The 15,746-nt window shown below is 43.8% G+C and overlaps 1 protein-coding gene across 1 annotated transcript; it reads left to right on the top strand.

Moving 5' to 3' along the window:
• Window positions 1-1,545: 1,545 nt before the first annotated feature.
• On the top strand, window positions 1,546-11,340 carry r3hdml (R3H domain containing-like; the record flags this gene model as incomplete). Its single annotated transcript, XM_084446188.1, has 7 exons — window positions 1,546-1,602; window positions 3,383-3,400; window positions 4,468-4,758; window positions 5,246-5,364; window positions 5,576-5,678; window positions 5,884-5,999; window positions 6,180-11,340. The coding sequence occupies 7 exons, from the start codon at window positions 1,546-1,548 to the stop codon at window positions 6,310-6,312; spliced, it is 837 nt and encodes a 278-aa protein (XP_084302314.1). The 3' UTR covers window positions 6,313-11,340.
• Between the last annotated feature and the right edge of the window lie 4,406 nt (window positions 11,341-15,746).

Genomic DNA, 15,746 nt, shown 5'->3' with positions numbered 1-15,746 from the left:
CGCCCAATGGAAAGCTAAGTGGACCACCCAGTAGACTGCCCAGTGGAAAGCCAAGTGGACCGCCAAGTAGACTTTCCAGTGGACCATCCAGTTGACCTCCAAGTGGACTGCCCCAGTGGGAAAAAGAGAAGAGTGGCCATGTACTGTACACAATGTAAAGAGAGGGAATCCATACTGTTTACTTAATAGGAAAAACATTACCTACACTGAGCATCATTCATTTTAACACTCCAGAATGGTTCAATCCAACGTGTCTTCCTTCCCCCGTCTGGGTGGATCAGCTGCTCGTGATGGATCTATTTTATATTGCTGCTCAACATTTTTGCCTCCTTTCATGTGTGATGACAGAACTATTAACTATGTGGCAGAACTGACATGGATGTGCTTGTTGCTAAATGTGAATGTTGGGCCTCACAAGGCTTCGTTGTCGCTGGTGTAGTTCTGGCTCTGGCTGCTCTCATGCTCATCCATCATACCAACACTGAGACATTCCATTGACGTGACTCTAAAGATAACAGTTTGATCATATCAGGTTTATATCTGGGTAAGCTTTTGAAACCAGGCACGTTTGAAGTGTGGATGTGTATGCAGCAATCAAGATTGAAACACCTACTGTATAACATGGGTTAGTTAATTCAGTGTGATTGTTGTTTGTTTGAGCCTAAAAGAAGGGGTGTAGATCTGGGCTTCTTTACATGATTTTGATGTGGCTACTATTCAAGTCTACATTGACACATTGATTGCTGCATTGTGTCAAATCTTTAAGCATGAAACTCAAGTACCTGAAACATCCAGGGTTATCTGCTCCACAGGACAGGTAAAAATCCCACACACATCTGATGTGATCTGTTTGTGTAATATACAGACACAATGTAATAATATGCCTTCTCAGGACTGCTTCACTGATCTGACTAGCATCCTTTCTTTTCTTTATGTTACTAAGAACCACATTGTGTGTATATCAAGCTTTTAACATCCCCTACTACTACTCAAACAGTCTGCCTGTTTCTCCCCAAACCATTGAATTATGAAGGTGAAGCATGTGGGCTTGGTTTTTATACTGTATTCTTCATTTTTTTTCCATCTCACAGAGAGCCTGATGGTGTGGATGTCTCACAATACCTCGTCAGTCACATTCCTCCCATATCAACATCTCAAGATGAGGTTAAAACAAGAGGCAGAGTCACAACTCTCACCAAACTGTTAATTTATATCATACTGCAGGTGTCGGGCTGCAGGCTGAGTAAACAGCATTTGTGTCCGTTTGACGGTGAAATTAATTGAATTCTCCTTTATAAATGGATTAATCCAAAATGGACCAGAGTTTCCCTTCTCTCATCCATAAAATGTGAGAGAAAGACCCGTTGGAATGGCCAAGTTAAAGAGTGCGGGTCATTCGGTACACAGACCATCCTCTTTGGGATCGGCCCGTAGTCTTCCATCAGGCTTTCCCATTCCCTCACACATTCAGAGCTTTGGGTGGTCATCGGTTTTCAACATATAATTTAAGGTTTTAGGAGCAAAGGCTACGGCTTTAGGATTACAATGCTTTTCCTGCGGGTGAACATTCTGGAAACAGAAACACTAGACGGGATTCCTGAGGTCAGTACATCATCACCATACGCACGGACTCTCGCTCCATCAAGTGCTCGGTAGACACGTTCGTCAGTAAACTTCACACAGGCCTTTATTAGGCTGTATTTGAGGCAGCCTAGATAGCAAGCGGATCTGGGCCATATACAGGCCAGATCTGGCCTTTGTGGCTTAATTCCGGCCCATATATGGCGCAGAATCATTACACATCCGCTTGCTATCTGGGAGGCGTCTCAGGTGCCTTGATCCTTGCTACAGGGCCAGGGAGTCCTTGAACTGAGCTCAGTGCCATTGTCCTCCACCACTGTATTATTGTGACAGTGAAGAGCCTGATCTGCCACCCCATGCGGGCAGAGCTGTTCCAGGCGGGGCTGTGTACCTTGGCGGCAGTGGCGGACATCTGTATCCAACTTTTTGGGGGGGGGGCATTTACATTGAAATTTTGCAAGAGTATTTTTTTGGGGGGACATCTTCCTATGCGGCTGTATGGTCATTTGAATGCCACTACCCCAATCTAAATATTGTGGGGGGGGAGGGACAATTTTAATGATGTCAAATATTGGGGGGGACATGTCCCCCCTGACCCCTCCAGGATCCCCGCCCCTGCTTGGCGGTCCCCAGGCTCTAGAGCAGTGGTTCTTAACCTGGGTTCGATCGAACCCCAGGGGTTCGGTGAGTCAGTCTCAGGGGTTCGGCGGAGGTGAAGACACACACCCGACTCATATGATTCGTGATGACACGCCCCGCTTGGCCATCATTGGCTGCAGGTGACCACGCTACATCGCTTGACCTATCTGTGCTGCAGGGAATTTGGTGCGCTCAGTAGTCGACTTGTGACTGTCGTCATGGTACGTCATGTGATTGTGAAAGGAACAGACTTTGTTGCGAAAATGACATGAGAGTGGCACTTGCCATGGTGAAGCTGCACATTTCTGAACTGGTCTCTGAAAGGCAACAGCAGAAGTCACACTGATTTGCAGTAAATATTCATTATTATGTTTTTGTTTTTGTGTGAAAATCATGTTTTGATGGTTTTGTTCTTTGAACACAGTGATGTTGATGCACGGTTCATTTTGTGCACCAGTAAAATATATACCTATGTTTTGAATTTGAAAAAATCATATTTTATTTTTCCAATTAAGGGTTCGGTGAATGCGCATATGAAACTGGTGGGGTTCTGTACCTCCAACAAGGTTAAGAACCACTGCTCTAGAGGTAGACTATATTACACATGGCAGAGGAACTCTTCCTGGAATCAACGGCAGCTGGAGATGAGCGCTGACTCTGCACTCACTACAAAATGGAATCTTTGGTTCTTGGCTTGGTATGCGTTTCTCACCGCACTCCCCCCCCCAGGGGCATGCTTATTTAAACGTTTTATTGTGTTTTATTGAAACAACTTGGGGAGATTAGGGGGTGCCAAAACACGTGTTTTCCCTCTTCAAACAGCTCTTAAGGCAGTCCCAAGCTTTCACATTAAACACAGTCAAATAAACATTTCCAAATCCACAGTAAATTGGAGGGATTCTTCCTATCTATAAATCCTCTGTTCATTTTGATTGGAAACATGCATCACTTAATGTAATTGAATGGAATTGTTCAATCATCAAATTAAATGCAATTAAATTGCAAAATGCAATTAAATTACAGTACCAAACAAGAGTACCGGCAGCTAAGGAGATGTCATCATTTGTGTTCATTGTGAACTATCAACAGATATTTCATCAAATATATTTTTTAATTTCTATGAAGCTCTGTATCTGTGATACTCTGTATCTGTGGTTCCTAGAGGACTGGCCAGGTGGTGGTGAGGAGTTTACATGAGAAAGTTAAATCACCTATCAAACTGAACATCCCTGTGGGAGGAAGAAGAAGAAAAAGACAGGAGGGATTGTGCGTCAGATACCCAGTTGGCCCAGTTAAATTTCCCTGCCACATATGTCAAGCGGGCTTGTTTGCAAAGGCTAGTGTTTAAGTGTGGATCAGCTCCCGCCCGGCTCTGCTGGTCTGCTGCGAGGCTGAGATCACAGATGAAGGTATTTGCTGTCTGTCTGTCCCGGGTCTCTCCTGCCTTTCTCTCTCTCTCTTTCACTCTGTCTCTCTCTCGCTCTCTCTCAGTCGGTGTCTGCATGCTGGTTTATTATTTTAGCATCTGATATTTACTTGAATTATGTATGCTACTGTATGTGTTAATGTATTTACTGTTGCTTTTGGGGTGCGTGATAGCAGAGGATTAGATTAGGCAGATATGCAAATGTTGATATTCAGGGGATGTTTCCGTCATTTAGAAGCTATTAAACTAAACATTGAAAGAATATTATATCATTTTATTAGTAGAATTTTAGCAAACACTTACTATATAAATACCAGTTTACTATGTAAATTACTAATGTATAATTACTATATAATTTAAATGATTAAGTGGGATTAAAATGAAAATATAGGAATAGGAATAGTACCTGTACAGCAGTATAAATCTTCTCTCTAGATCAATTTCATTTGCATGTCTGGATCAAAATTCCAGCTGAAGAGCAAAATTATGTAAGGTGACAGACAGTCCTCATGTAACATGCAGAACTGTTGAATGAATGTCTGATACCCTAGTTAAATTATTATATTTTATATAAATATATTATTATATTTATATTTTATTATATTTTTTAACAATATGGCTTTTTGAAATTTGTCTAAATACAGGCTATTTTGGACTTCTTGTAGTACTCTGTCTCTGATTTCTCATAAATACCTCATTACCTCATCAGAACCTCATTAATTGAATACACCCAGTGAATTATCCTGTACTACCCCCCTCCTCCTCCTCCTCCTCGAACTCAGAAGCCAGTGCGAACCCTGTGGTGCCCCAGCCCTCTGCAGAGGGTGGAGATGACCGCAGCTTGCTCTCAGCTCCTCTTTGCCGCCATCTTGTGGACGATGCCTTACTTGGGCACGGCTGCGGCGGTGCTGTCCGACCCCGCAGACGTCCTCGGCCTGAGCAGGGCTGGCTGGGAGGCAGCACACTCGGACTTCAGGAATCTCACTAGCGCCAGCGTGTCGCGCAGCAGACGGAGACGAGCCATCACGTCCAGGGAAATGGTCGCCTTGTTGGATTATCACAACCGTGTCCGCTCACAGGTGTTCCCCCCAGCAGCCAACATGGAGTACATGGTGAGACCCTCAGAGCACGGACACAATGAGCTGTATTCTCACCTCAAAACTCCCACCAGACGGTTTAATAAAAACAAATGTAAAACTTTTCCTAGACTAAAAAACATGACTAAATACAGAAAAATAGAGACTAAAACAAGGTGATTCTTAAGGCTTGTAAGGCTTAGCTGAACCTGGGGAACCAGACCCAATGTTATGTGGAGATTGTGCACTATTACAGGATTAGGAACTTTAAAGTTTCATGGCATTTTATGTTAATTTCACAAGAAAAATAAGTATAAATATGCAACATCATGGTGGGACAAGTGAGCTGTGTAAACTAGTGAGCTGTTAGAGTGTGCAGGCTTGGTCTCATGAAGGGAAAGGTTTTTCGTGTGTTTTTGTCTAATGTTCAACAGCTGCCCCCCCCCCCCCCACACACACACACACACTCCATCCTTCCGCCACCCTCCCTCTCTCCCTTGCCCTCCCTCTATGTGTTGTGTAGATGTGGGATGAGCGCCTGGCTAAGTCAGCAGACTCCTGGGCCTCGCGCTGCATATGGGACCACGGACCGACGCAGGCCATGAGATACATGGGCCAGAACCTGTCCATCAACTCTGGGAGGTAGAGCACAACCTCGCCTCTCAGACAGGGCTGGGCATGTCCAAGCCTCGCTTTCAGGACAGACCGATATATTGAGTGATTGTACGACAATACTGTAGCTACTATAGGAGCATTGTTCTTAATATCAGATTGAAAGCAAATATGGTATGAGGTAGTGACTGGAGACTAGTGAGTACTTCCTTCAAACAATGACACTCCTCTTCCTGTTCAGGTACCGATCAATCATCGAGCTGGTGAGGTCATGGCACAACGAGAAGAACTCCTTCTCCTACCCCAACAGATGCAGTGGATTAGTGTGCACCCACTACACACAGGTGTGGCTTCAGCACCGTCACAGTCCATGTACAGTTTCAGTGTGTTATGAACAGTTTTTCCCATGTGGGGTTTATTGGCTGCATACTGTACCCAAGAAAATGTGTGGGTCTTTAAAATATGAATCTCCGGTACAGTACGTTGAATTACATAGAAAGCATCTAGAAAGCCCAATGTGCATTCTTAGGTGAGCTACATCTGTTTCAGATGGTGTGGGCAAGCACCAATAGGATGGGATGCGCCATCAACAAGTGTTCAAACATCTATGTGTTTGGGAGCACCTGGAGGGAGGCAGTATTGTTGGTCTGCAACTACTCTATTAAGTAAGTCACACACAAGTCTCCTCTCTACCTATCCTTTATTACACATGGGATTCCCTTCAACAGTGCACAGGCATACCCTACTTTTCTCAGAGATAATGTAGGCTAACCTAAAAATACACATTATTTTATTAGTATTTGAATGTAAAAAGACAAGTAACTGGTTTGTATATTTTATTTCAGGGGTAACTGGTTGGGAGAGGCGCCCTATAAGAGCGGGAAGCCGTGCTCTGCCTGTCCCTCGAGCTACGGCGGCTCCTGCAGCAGAAACCAGTGTTCCAGCCGCTCCAAATCCAGGAACAGGAAACGCTTCTAGAGGTCATGAAACATCCCCTATCACACTTCCTGTTTTAACAGAAGAAAGGACAGCTATTGATCTTTTTTTTTTGTGAACTAATTACGTTCATCTCATCAATAAACAAAGACAGCAAGAAAAGCACAACCTGTTTTTAAAATATTGGATATTCATGAAAAGAAAATATATTTTAGAACTTAAAGTACCACTATTATTGTCTTGATCATTGATGAATGTTTGATGCACCATCCACTGGATCTAGTGGCATGAATGTCATGTTTCTCTTCTTCAATGATAATGTTGAGATGTTAGACTGATTCTCCCCACTGTTTAGAAAGAAAGATACAATAGCTTAAGTCAGAAAAACGTTTAGTTTTCCTTTAACTTTTTTATTCATCTGATATTGTTGCCTTTATTGAGAAGGATTTGAGAGGATGTCGATGCTATATTTTATATTTCTTAAAAGAAACATCCATCACCTGTTTGCACTGTTTTTGGTCAGCTTGTCAGCTCAGTGTTGGAGAATAAGCACTTTTATGGTTCATCGTTTTTTTTTCATTGTACAGTTGAGAATTTGCTTGTACTGTAGTTCTAGTTGTGTACTGTATTACAGTATTTGGCCTGTATGTTTGGCCTGAAAAATGACTTAACGGTCAGTTCCTCAATAAAACAGACATGCGTTTAACAAAAAGTTTTTATTTATTTAATATTGAACTCAACACACTCAACCACATTGCCAACTCCATCTTTAATCACTGACTAACTGATGCTTTGTGACGTCTAGGATGGGCTGTTTACCTTTGTTTATGACTTGCCTAATTGAAGATGGTCCTACGGCCATTTTGTTTAATCCAGAGAATAACATGTACTGAACAGTATGTGCATCATGCTGCATGTTACCAGTATTTTGTTGCGTTACTGTACATCCTTGAGAGAGGGAATTCTTTTTCTGAACCAAAACAAAACTTGAGACGTCATCGCCGAGGTGACACCCTCTGTACATGCTCCACTCCTCTCCCTCCCTCCCTCTCTCTCTCTCTCTTTCATGTCCTCCCCACCTTCCCCTTTCTCTCGCTGAGCAAACTCAGTCCTCCATTCTCCTTCTCCTCCACTTTCTATTCACTCGTCATACATATTCTGAAAAATGATGTTTAAAGATGGAGGGGGGGGGGGGGGGAGAACGACATAACTTGTCTATTTGAGTTTCTATCATGGCGTTGCCATAGCTACGGCTGCCATATAGATGGTGTCCATACGAGGCTGGTTACTGTTTAACTACTCCTCCCACATTTGCCCAGATTAGGAGAATCAATAAGATAAGAGGAGCACTGGCCTTACCCTGGGCCAACAACACCTTCGCCACAGCAACGCTAGCTGTGTCAAACTTCCATATTTCACACCTGAAGTTTCCGAGTACTAGAAGGGGCGAGGAGTTAAAACCCATGGTCTAAACGACAGAACCCAGGGGACGATATGGTCAATGTAAACGCGCCAGTCAGTACAAGTATGGACCTTCCATTTGGTGAGTACACACTCTCTTTCATCGTTGGACTCAGGGTCTCGGAGAACATGGTTGAGCGTGCCATCTGTTTGCTCTGCGTAAAAGGTGGATTGCACCTTGCCGACGCCAGAGCACCTCTACCTGCTAATGTCCCAGATGGAAAATGTTGCCATTTTTGTCCAGGTTTGTCACACGTCCGCCATCTAGGAGGTGTGGCGAGGATACGGAGGTTGTTAAAAAGGGCTGGAGGATGGGAAAGATGGAGAGACTCCATAGTGAGACTACCTGTGCAGTAGATCTCTCCTGTTGGAGCTGCAGTAGAAGAATATTGATAATGATGAGTTTAGGAGGAAGGTTCTCAACATCACGGTTAGAAGAACTTTGAATGTCAACCCTGACACCTGAAAACCTCTGTTGTAGTATATGTATATTATATCCTTATACAATGCAATTATTAATGGATCAGGATACTACCAGGATACCCGGGTCATTCATAATGAGACTATTTGAGTGTGTGCTTGATGAAGACACAGGGCACTTTGACGCACCCACTTCTTGAATACGCCTTCAAACAGAGAATTACAACTCAGTTGAGTGGGGTTGTTCTCATGTTATTGATCATTCATACTACAGCCCAGGAGAGAGGGTTGGTGTCATGTTATTGATCATTCATACTCCGAAAAGGGGGTTGGTGTCATGTCATTGATCAATCATACTACAGCCCAGGAGAGGGTTGGTGTCATGTCATTGATCATTCATACTACAGCCCAGGAGAGAGGGTTGGTGTCATGTTATTGATCACAGTACTAGAGCTCAGAAGAGAGGGTTGGTGTCATGTTATTGAACATACAGTACTGTTCCTCAGGAGAGAGGATTGTTGTCATATTATTGATCACAGTACTCCAGCTCAGAACAGGGGGCTGGTGTCTTGTTATTGATCATCCAGTCCTAGAGCTCAAGAGAGAGGGTTGTTGTCATGTTATTGATCACAGTACTCCAGCTCAGAAGAGGGGGCTGGTGTCTTGTCATTGATCATCCAGTACTAGAGCAGGTGGCCTGATTTGCATGTCAGACTGGGAGATGCAAAACCGTTTGGATTACAGACACTGCAGCAGGTCTAATAAACCCTCACCCTCACCCTAATAAACTCCCTCTGTGGACCTATTCACTGCAGCAGGACTAACAGCCTAACTCCCACAGCCGGCCTGTTCACTGCACTAGTAGCACCATTGTTTCTGCAAAACTTCCTCATTTGATGATGCCGTGAGACATGTGAGATATGTGAGACATGTTACAGTACCATGAGTTTGTGTATTCTACAGTAAAAGGTGTGAACAGTGATGTTCTATTGACATTGTTCACTGGAGGGGTTTTCATGATCAGGTACAGGCATACATCCACACTGGAGTTTATTCTTATTTTTTATGATGAATGATGTTTAGACAGGCCTACACATTTGCCTGTCAGAAATATCCACCATTGTACCACACTGTATGTCCATAATGTCTGAGTGTATTCGTATTAGTATTAGTACAGTATACATGATGTCTGAGTGTATTAGTATTAGTATACATAATGTCTGAGTGTATTAGTATTAGTATACAGTACATACAGTAATGTCTGAGTGTATTATATATATATAGCCTGTTGACATACATACTTACAGTATGTGCAGCTTTTTTTCTTTTCTGTTTGTTCTAACTTTTCTACTCAGTGTACACTGGAACTGGACCTACGCATTGAAAGATAAATTAACCTAAGAATTTCACTCACTGTTCACTCAGGTGCACAGAGATGTGTCAGTAAAGTGACTGTTAGTCAGTACAATAGCTGTGTTTGTTTACCTCTTTGCTTAAGGAATCTCTCAAACCACGATATTTAAGTTGCAAATACATTTCTTTGGCAGCTGCCAAGTCTAAGCCTCTCTCTGGCCTAGATCTCTGGTCACACTGTGCTTCTTTGTGCAGAAAAGGAGAGCTGTAAATCACTGCTGCTGAGCTCACTGAAACAGTGCTGAGACTATCTCTCACGCTAAACACTGGAATCGCTGGGCTACACACACTGTTAACATGTTTTCTGTTTGTAGATCTCCTGGGGACTTTGAATGCTATAGATCTACGTTACACAGTTGACTACCACTAATTAGATGGATCTCCTGTCCACATGTCAGCTGGAGTCTGTTTTAGTTCCGTGAGGCCTCCTCTGAACTCAGCCTGCAGTGTGTTGCTCAGGCAACAAACCCCACGTCCTACAGGTGAAATTAATATGTAGACCTACAGTACAATTCATGTCACATTCATGGGATTAATTGCTCAACGGTCACAACCTGGACAAACTTTTTCAGCTCTGTTTTATAGAATCAGTTGCCAAAAGTAAACATAACAAATACCGTTGAACAGCCCTTCAGCGTACAGATCTGTTTGCCCAAAATACTGAAGGGCTCGGTGATGGGGCTAAGTGGCTGGGCTCGTCAACTCAGTAGATCTCAGACTGGGACAGACTGAACAGCATCAAGAGTTAACAGGGACCTGTCCTTTGCTGATTTTGAGTATACTTTTGCAGCTAAGAATCAAGAGAGATGAATACTGTTTAAGATAATAGTTCAAGGGAAAATACCAACATGCACACTCTCACAATGTTGCAGTGCTGGGAGTAAATCCCCTTAAAAGTTTCAAATGAAAAATGACATCTTAAATGAAAAATGGCATACTCCCGCACATACCTTTTCTCTGACGGCAGATTAAAAGCAGAGAAAAAGTGTGTGCGGGAGTATGTCATTTTTTATTTAAGATAATAGTTCAGCCCGTCTCTTTCTCTATTACTTGATAATTCTCATACTTTTGCAAAACAATATCAGGAGATAATTGGCTGTGATTTCTGGACCTTACGTTAGACAGAGACAGCTATGAAGCTGCATTGGCCTTTATGAACTGTTACTACACCATTACTACTGCACTGTGATTAAATCACCTGGCCACATGTTATATATTAATCCCCCCAGAGAGCGCAGGTGTGAATGCTCTTCCCATCTTCTCTGCTCCACATCCCTCTCATCATCTGCACTAATGACAAACAACATTCCAGCATCACCTCTAATTAGACTCTATAGTCATGATTAATTTCTGGACCTTGGAGGCTTGTTTATTAGCCATACGGTTACACACAACACACGTGTTAGTGAGAGGCGACACACAACAAACAACACACAAACACATCCATCCACAGTGGTCGCCGGTGGATTTTGTCTTCTGCATTTTTCCCATCCAAGCTATCCTCCACCAGGGGCAGCCAGGAGCAGTGGGCAGCCTCGTCAGTGGCGCCTGGGGACCAAGTCCAAATGCTCAGTCGAGGAGGGAACTGGTCGTGAGATCAGTCTTAGGGTGTCCTAGTGAAGCAGTGAGTGCCGACTTAGGACACAGAGACAGATCCTGTCTCACTACCTCTGTGTACCGCCCCCTTCCATTGGATCCTACTGACCACTCTTCTACAGCCAAGCATGTGGATCACTGCTGCTTTCCCTCCCTGCGTCCATCATAATGTCTTACCCTGGTAGATGGTGCGTTCTCGTGTTACCCCTGCAGGGGGCGCTACCGTTCGCAGTCTTGTGCGGACAGGGGGGTATTACACCCTCTGTGCACTTGACACCATTAAGCCAAATCTCATTGTGACAGGCATTAAAGGATTATGCCTTGTTGCCACTCTCCGTGCGGCGGACCCTCCGGGGCCGGCCTCCAGCCCCAGGGCAGTGGGCCTCCCTCCCTCCCTCCCTCAGTCTGCCTGCCTGGGGCACAGAGAGCGGCCGGCTGCTTCCTCCCAGCCAGGGGCTGATGGGCCTACGCTCCGCAGGGCAGCCCAGGGTCAGGAGCCAGCGGTCAGGAGGATGCATGGCGAGGATGGAGCGCTGCTCTGCTCCACCCCAGGTACCGGACGCACAGGGAGAAGGAACTAGGGGCTGTATGGGAGACGGTACAATTGTGGTAGGGGATTTGTGTGTGTGTGTGTGTGGGGGGGGGTGTTTGTGTGTGTGTGTGTGTGTGTGTGTGTGTGTGTGTGTGTGTGTGTGTGTCTGTGTGTGTGTGTGTGTGTGTGTGTGTTTCTATAGACTGTTCTACCGAACACAACAAGCCTGTGTGTTTACTTTTTAAACCATGGCGTTGTGCTCTTAGTGGGGGTGAAGACTAAATCAAAGACACACTGTTCCAGAACATTGCACACGTTGTCCACAGGGTGGCGCTGCCACCTAGTGGTTGCATTGGCCTCTATGCTTCTGTGTTCTTTTGGCTGTATCATTACGCTCAATGTGGAAAGTAGGCTACTATCTGGTCAGGTCATCCTGTAGCTCTTCGCTGTATCGATTGATCAAATAGTGCGTCAGACGTTTAGCTCTGTGATTCCACCCAATAGGCAACAGAGGGACAGAGAGGGTGACCCCCCCACCCCCCATCCACAAGGAGGGCAGTGATTTGAAACGGTGCTGCTGCCGATGGTAGGGTTGAGAGTGGTCAGCGGTTTGATGACCACTCTTAAACTGGGACAATTACTTCAATCTCAAGTCAACCAATGTTCATATTCACAAGATAGACACTATATCCAGGTTTTAAGATTTAAGAGAATGGTTGGTGTAGTTTTGCTGCTGGACTGGTAGCATATTTGACAATGTTCGTCGTTATTCAACAATATGGAATCATTTTTGAATCCCTAGACTTACAATCGTATGCTTCCTGATGCTGAGTTTTAACCGCTATTGACTGATTGGCTGGAGGGCCTATAGAGAAACATGGAGATCTGGACGCTAGCTGATGAGAGTAATTGGGCCAGCGGTCAAAATGAATCCTCAGCAAAACAGAAGTTAATGATTGCTAAGGTTTATCAGGAACTGTGATTGATTTACGTGGAACATCAGTCTGCATGTTTATTGATGCAATTGTTTACTTATTTGGTGCACTGTCTGCCTACTTGAGGTGTTTTTAGTCAGGCATGGTACGTGGTGAACACAATGGATTTGATGTGAAAGAAAATATTATGTCAATCTTAGCATGCGATCAAATATTTGAAATATGGTCTGTGAGATGCATACAATGATATCTTTCAATGTTTAAATGCAAAATGTCACTACAATTGATTAAGTGACCATGTTAGGCAACAGCAGTGCTGTCAATATTAGACTACAGGCTACATAAAACGTTCATTAGCAAAGAAACCAGAGGATCTGAACCGGAAATAAAACCCCAACAGCAGAGAAATACAGTTGACTTTCACTTAGTAGATTCAATCAGTGACGTTAGAACCTCACTGATTGAATCTATTAAGTGAAACTAAATGTGGCCTTTCCTGAGAATAATCATGTCCATTCACACACAGCGGCACCTCGTCTCTGTGGTAATTAGGAGCATGAGTGAGAAGTCACATTATCTTCCCCCTTTCAACTCCTTGCTTCTCACCTTTATTTGCCCACATGTTTATTGGCCGGTAATACTGGGGTTATGGGGGCTGTGCAAAATGAGGCCTGTGGTTTATGATTACCCTGAGACAAACAGGGCAGGCAGAGGACTAGAGGAGAACTATTTCAACAGACAAGGCCAGACTCTGAAGGCTTCTTGTTGTAAAGAAGCTTTGGGACTGGGTTGGTGAATCTAAGTCATATGAACAGTACTGAGAAGAGACAGCGTGGAAGTCTTAGTCTTTTCATTCTATAGCAGGTTTTCCCCTAGATAACAAAAAACAAAGTGACTATTGATCCAACAATGACAATGCCTCTCTTAAAATATCTTGCTGAGCACATTCCAATAGATGACAAAAATGCTGATAGCAACCTAGAATGAAAGAATACTAGAACTTTCTTGTCACCTCTGGCTAAACTAAGATGGATTAGAAATTGACCAAAAGGTTTGTGGTTTAATTGACCAAGAGGAGGAAGCAGTGTAGGTCTCAAAGGATCTGACCCCGAAAGTATGTCTCAGCCAAAATGTTGTTTCGGACATTAACACATAACGGACGTCAGAGAAAAAAAAGGTCTTTATCAAAAGAAACAGCAAAAAGAGACAAGCTATCTCTCCAATGGCAGCGTTCTGACCAAACAAGCCTCAATAACAAGCTGGAGGGACGAGCTAGGAGGGAGGGGTATCAAGTCAATATCATTCTCTAACATCACAAGTCCTGCCATCAAATCATAAACGTACCATGTATGTACCACAAAAAAACACAAATGACATTAATGTCAACCAAAGTGAAAATTAATAGTCAACAATATTCTCATGGCACAGACGGTACAATATTGCCTCTGGTCAGCCAAAGGGGCTTACACAAGCTGTGTGGTTTGCAGATAGTTATCAGTTGACAAGGTCTTCGCCATGACATTGTACTCACATATCTCCTTCATCTAACACGGACAAGCAGAGCCAGCTTTAGCACTGGTCTGAGAATATGCTGCAGCAAGCACATTAGTCTCCTTCTGAATTTCACGCTTATCGATATCAACACTCCGACACGATCATCATAAACACTCACATTTTCCCTGTTGTGGAACTCAACAAAAAAAAAACAAAGATATAAGTTCCCATACAGTGTATTCCATATCCTATGACCTCAGGCAGGCCAAAAAGCTTCTCCCTCAAGTGCTGGTGTGTCCAGTATTTAGCTTTTAGCTTCAACTACCTCTTGGACCGGACTTGTGGAATGGAATAGAATGATTGAGGAGACGGTAGAAATAGGCTGTGGTTACAAATGGAGTTTGGTCAGTGGTCGGAGATTCCTATTCAGAAGATAGACAGGACTTTGTTCACAAACTGGAGTTTGAAGTTTCAAAGGGGAGAATCACAAGTGTTACATCAGTTCTCAGCGGTCCTTTGACTTTTAGCCCCGGGGCCGGCAGGCAGGCAGGAAGTTTGGGTGACTGATTAAGACAGAACTGTCATCCCAGCATAGCTAGAATCTGCGCTGCGTCAGGACAGAGCGGCGCTGCTGTAAACTGAGGACAGCGAGGCGTCTGGAGAATGACATTAAAGCTTCCTTAATGATGTTTTAGTGGACCGTGCCGGTGAGGGGGTGTGTGTCCTGCAGTGTTTAGGCTTATGAAGAGTATATCCTACTGAATGAAGAAACCTATACCTATGTCTGGCCATATAATCAATGTTGTGAGGTCTCTGTGCTACGTGTAAACTTCGAACGTCCAACCAAAAAGCTAGTCTGTCCAGAGACCCCTGCCGGGTCCCCTGCTCTGTGCTGTAGTCCATGTGTCTGTGTGGTATGGAGAGGTAGCGTCTCCTGCTGTACTGTGTCTGTGTGCTTTGTGTACAGGCATGTGGCAGGCTACCTATCTCATGTGATAATGACGATGAAACCAAAAAGCAGAGCAGTTATGCGAGGAGGTGATAATGTAAAAGTACTGTACCATGCTATCCCTATCTGCTGCATGCCGAACTACGTGTCACTGTGTGTGTGTGTGTGTGTGTGTGTGTGTGTGTGTGTGTGTGTGTGATTAAGAAAGCTGTAACCTTGCAGATTATACTTTATAGAGCTGTATATGGCTGTTCTTGGAGGAGTTCACAGAAAATGGAGATGGTGATGTTGATAAAGAGTTTTAATGGCTGGGAACGATAAGATTCGTTCTCAGTGACTCATCCATTCCTTCACACAGATTCCCACTGCCACTTCAGGATTATGAAAAACTCATAAACAAATAAGCATTTCAGGGGCCCTTTAAAAGAGACTGTATGTCAGCCTAAGACATAAAGGATTTAGTCATTTACAATGTAATACCTGCTGTCAGAACTTCTACACCTCTGAAAGGAACTGAGGTCAATTGCATTTTCAATGTGATCTCCCTCAATCATGAACTGATTTTCTTAAATTGGCGATGCACTTCATTCTTAATAGAAGATTCTCTACTTGAGTCAAGATTGCCCACGCACATGTGGCCATAGTGATGCAAACTCTTCACTCAATGATTCAAAAA

The sequence above is a fragment of the Borostomias antarcticus genome (assembly GCF_949987555.1).
Source record: "Borostomias antarcticus genome assembly, chromosome: 11".
Lineage (NCBI taxonomy): Eukaryota > Metazoa > Chordata > Actinopteri > Stomiiformes > Stomiidae > Borostomias > Borostomias antarcticus.
This window is presented reverse-complemented; position numbering and strand designations above follow the sequence as displayed.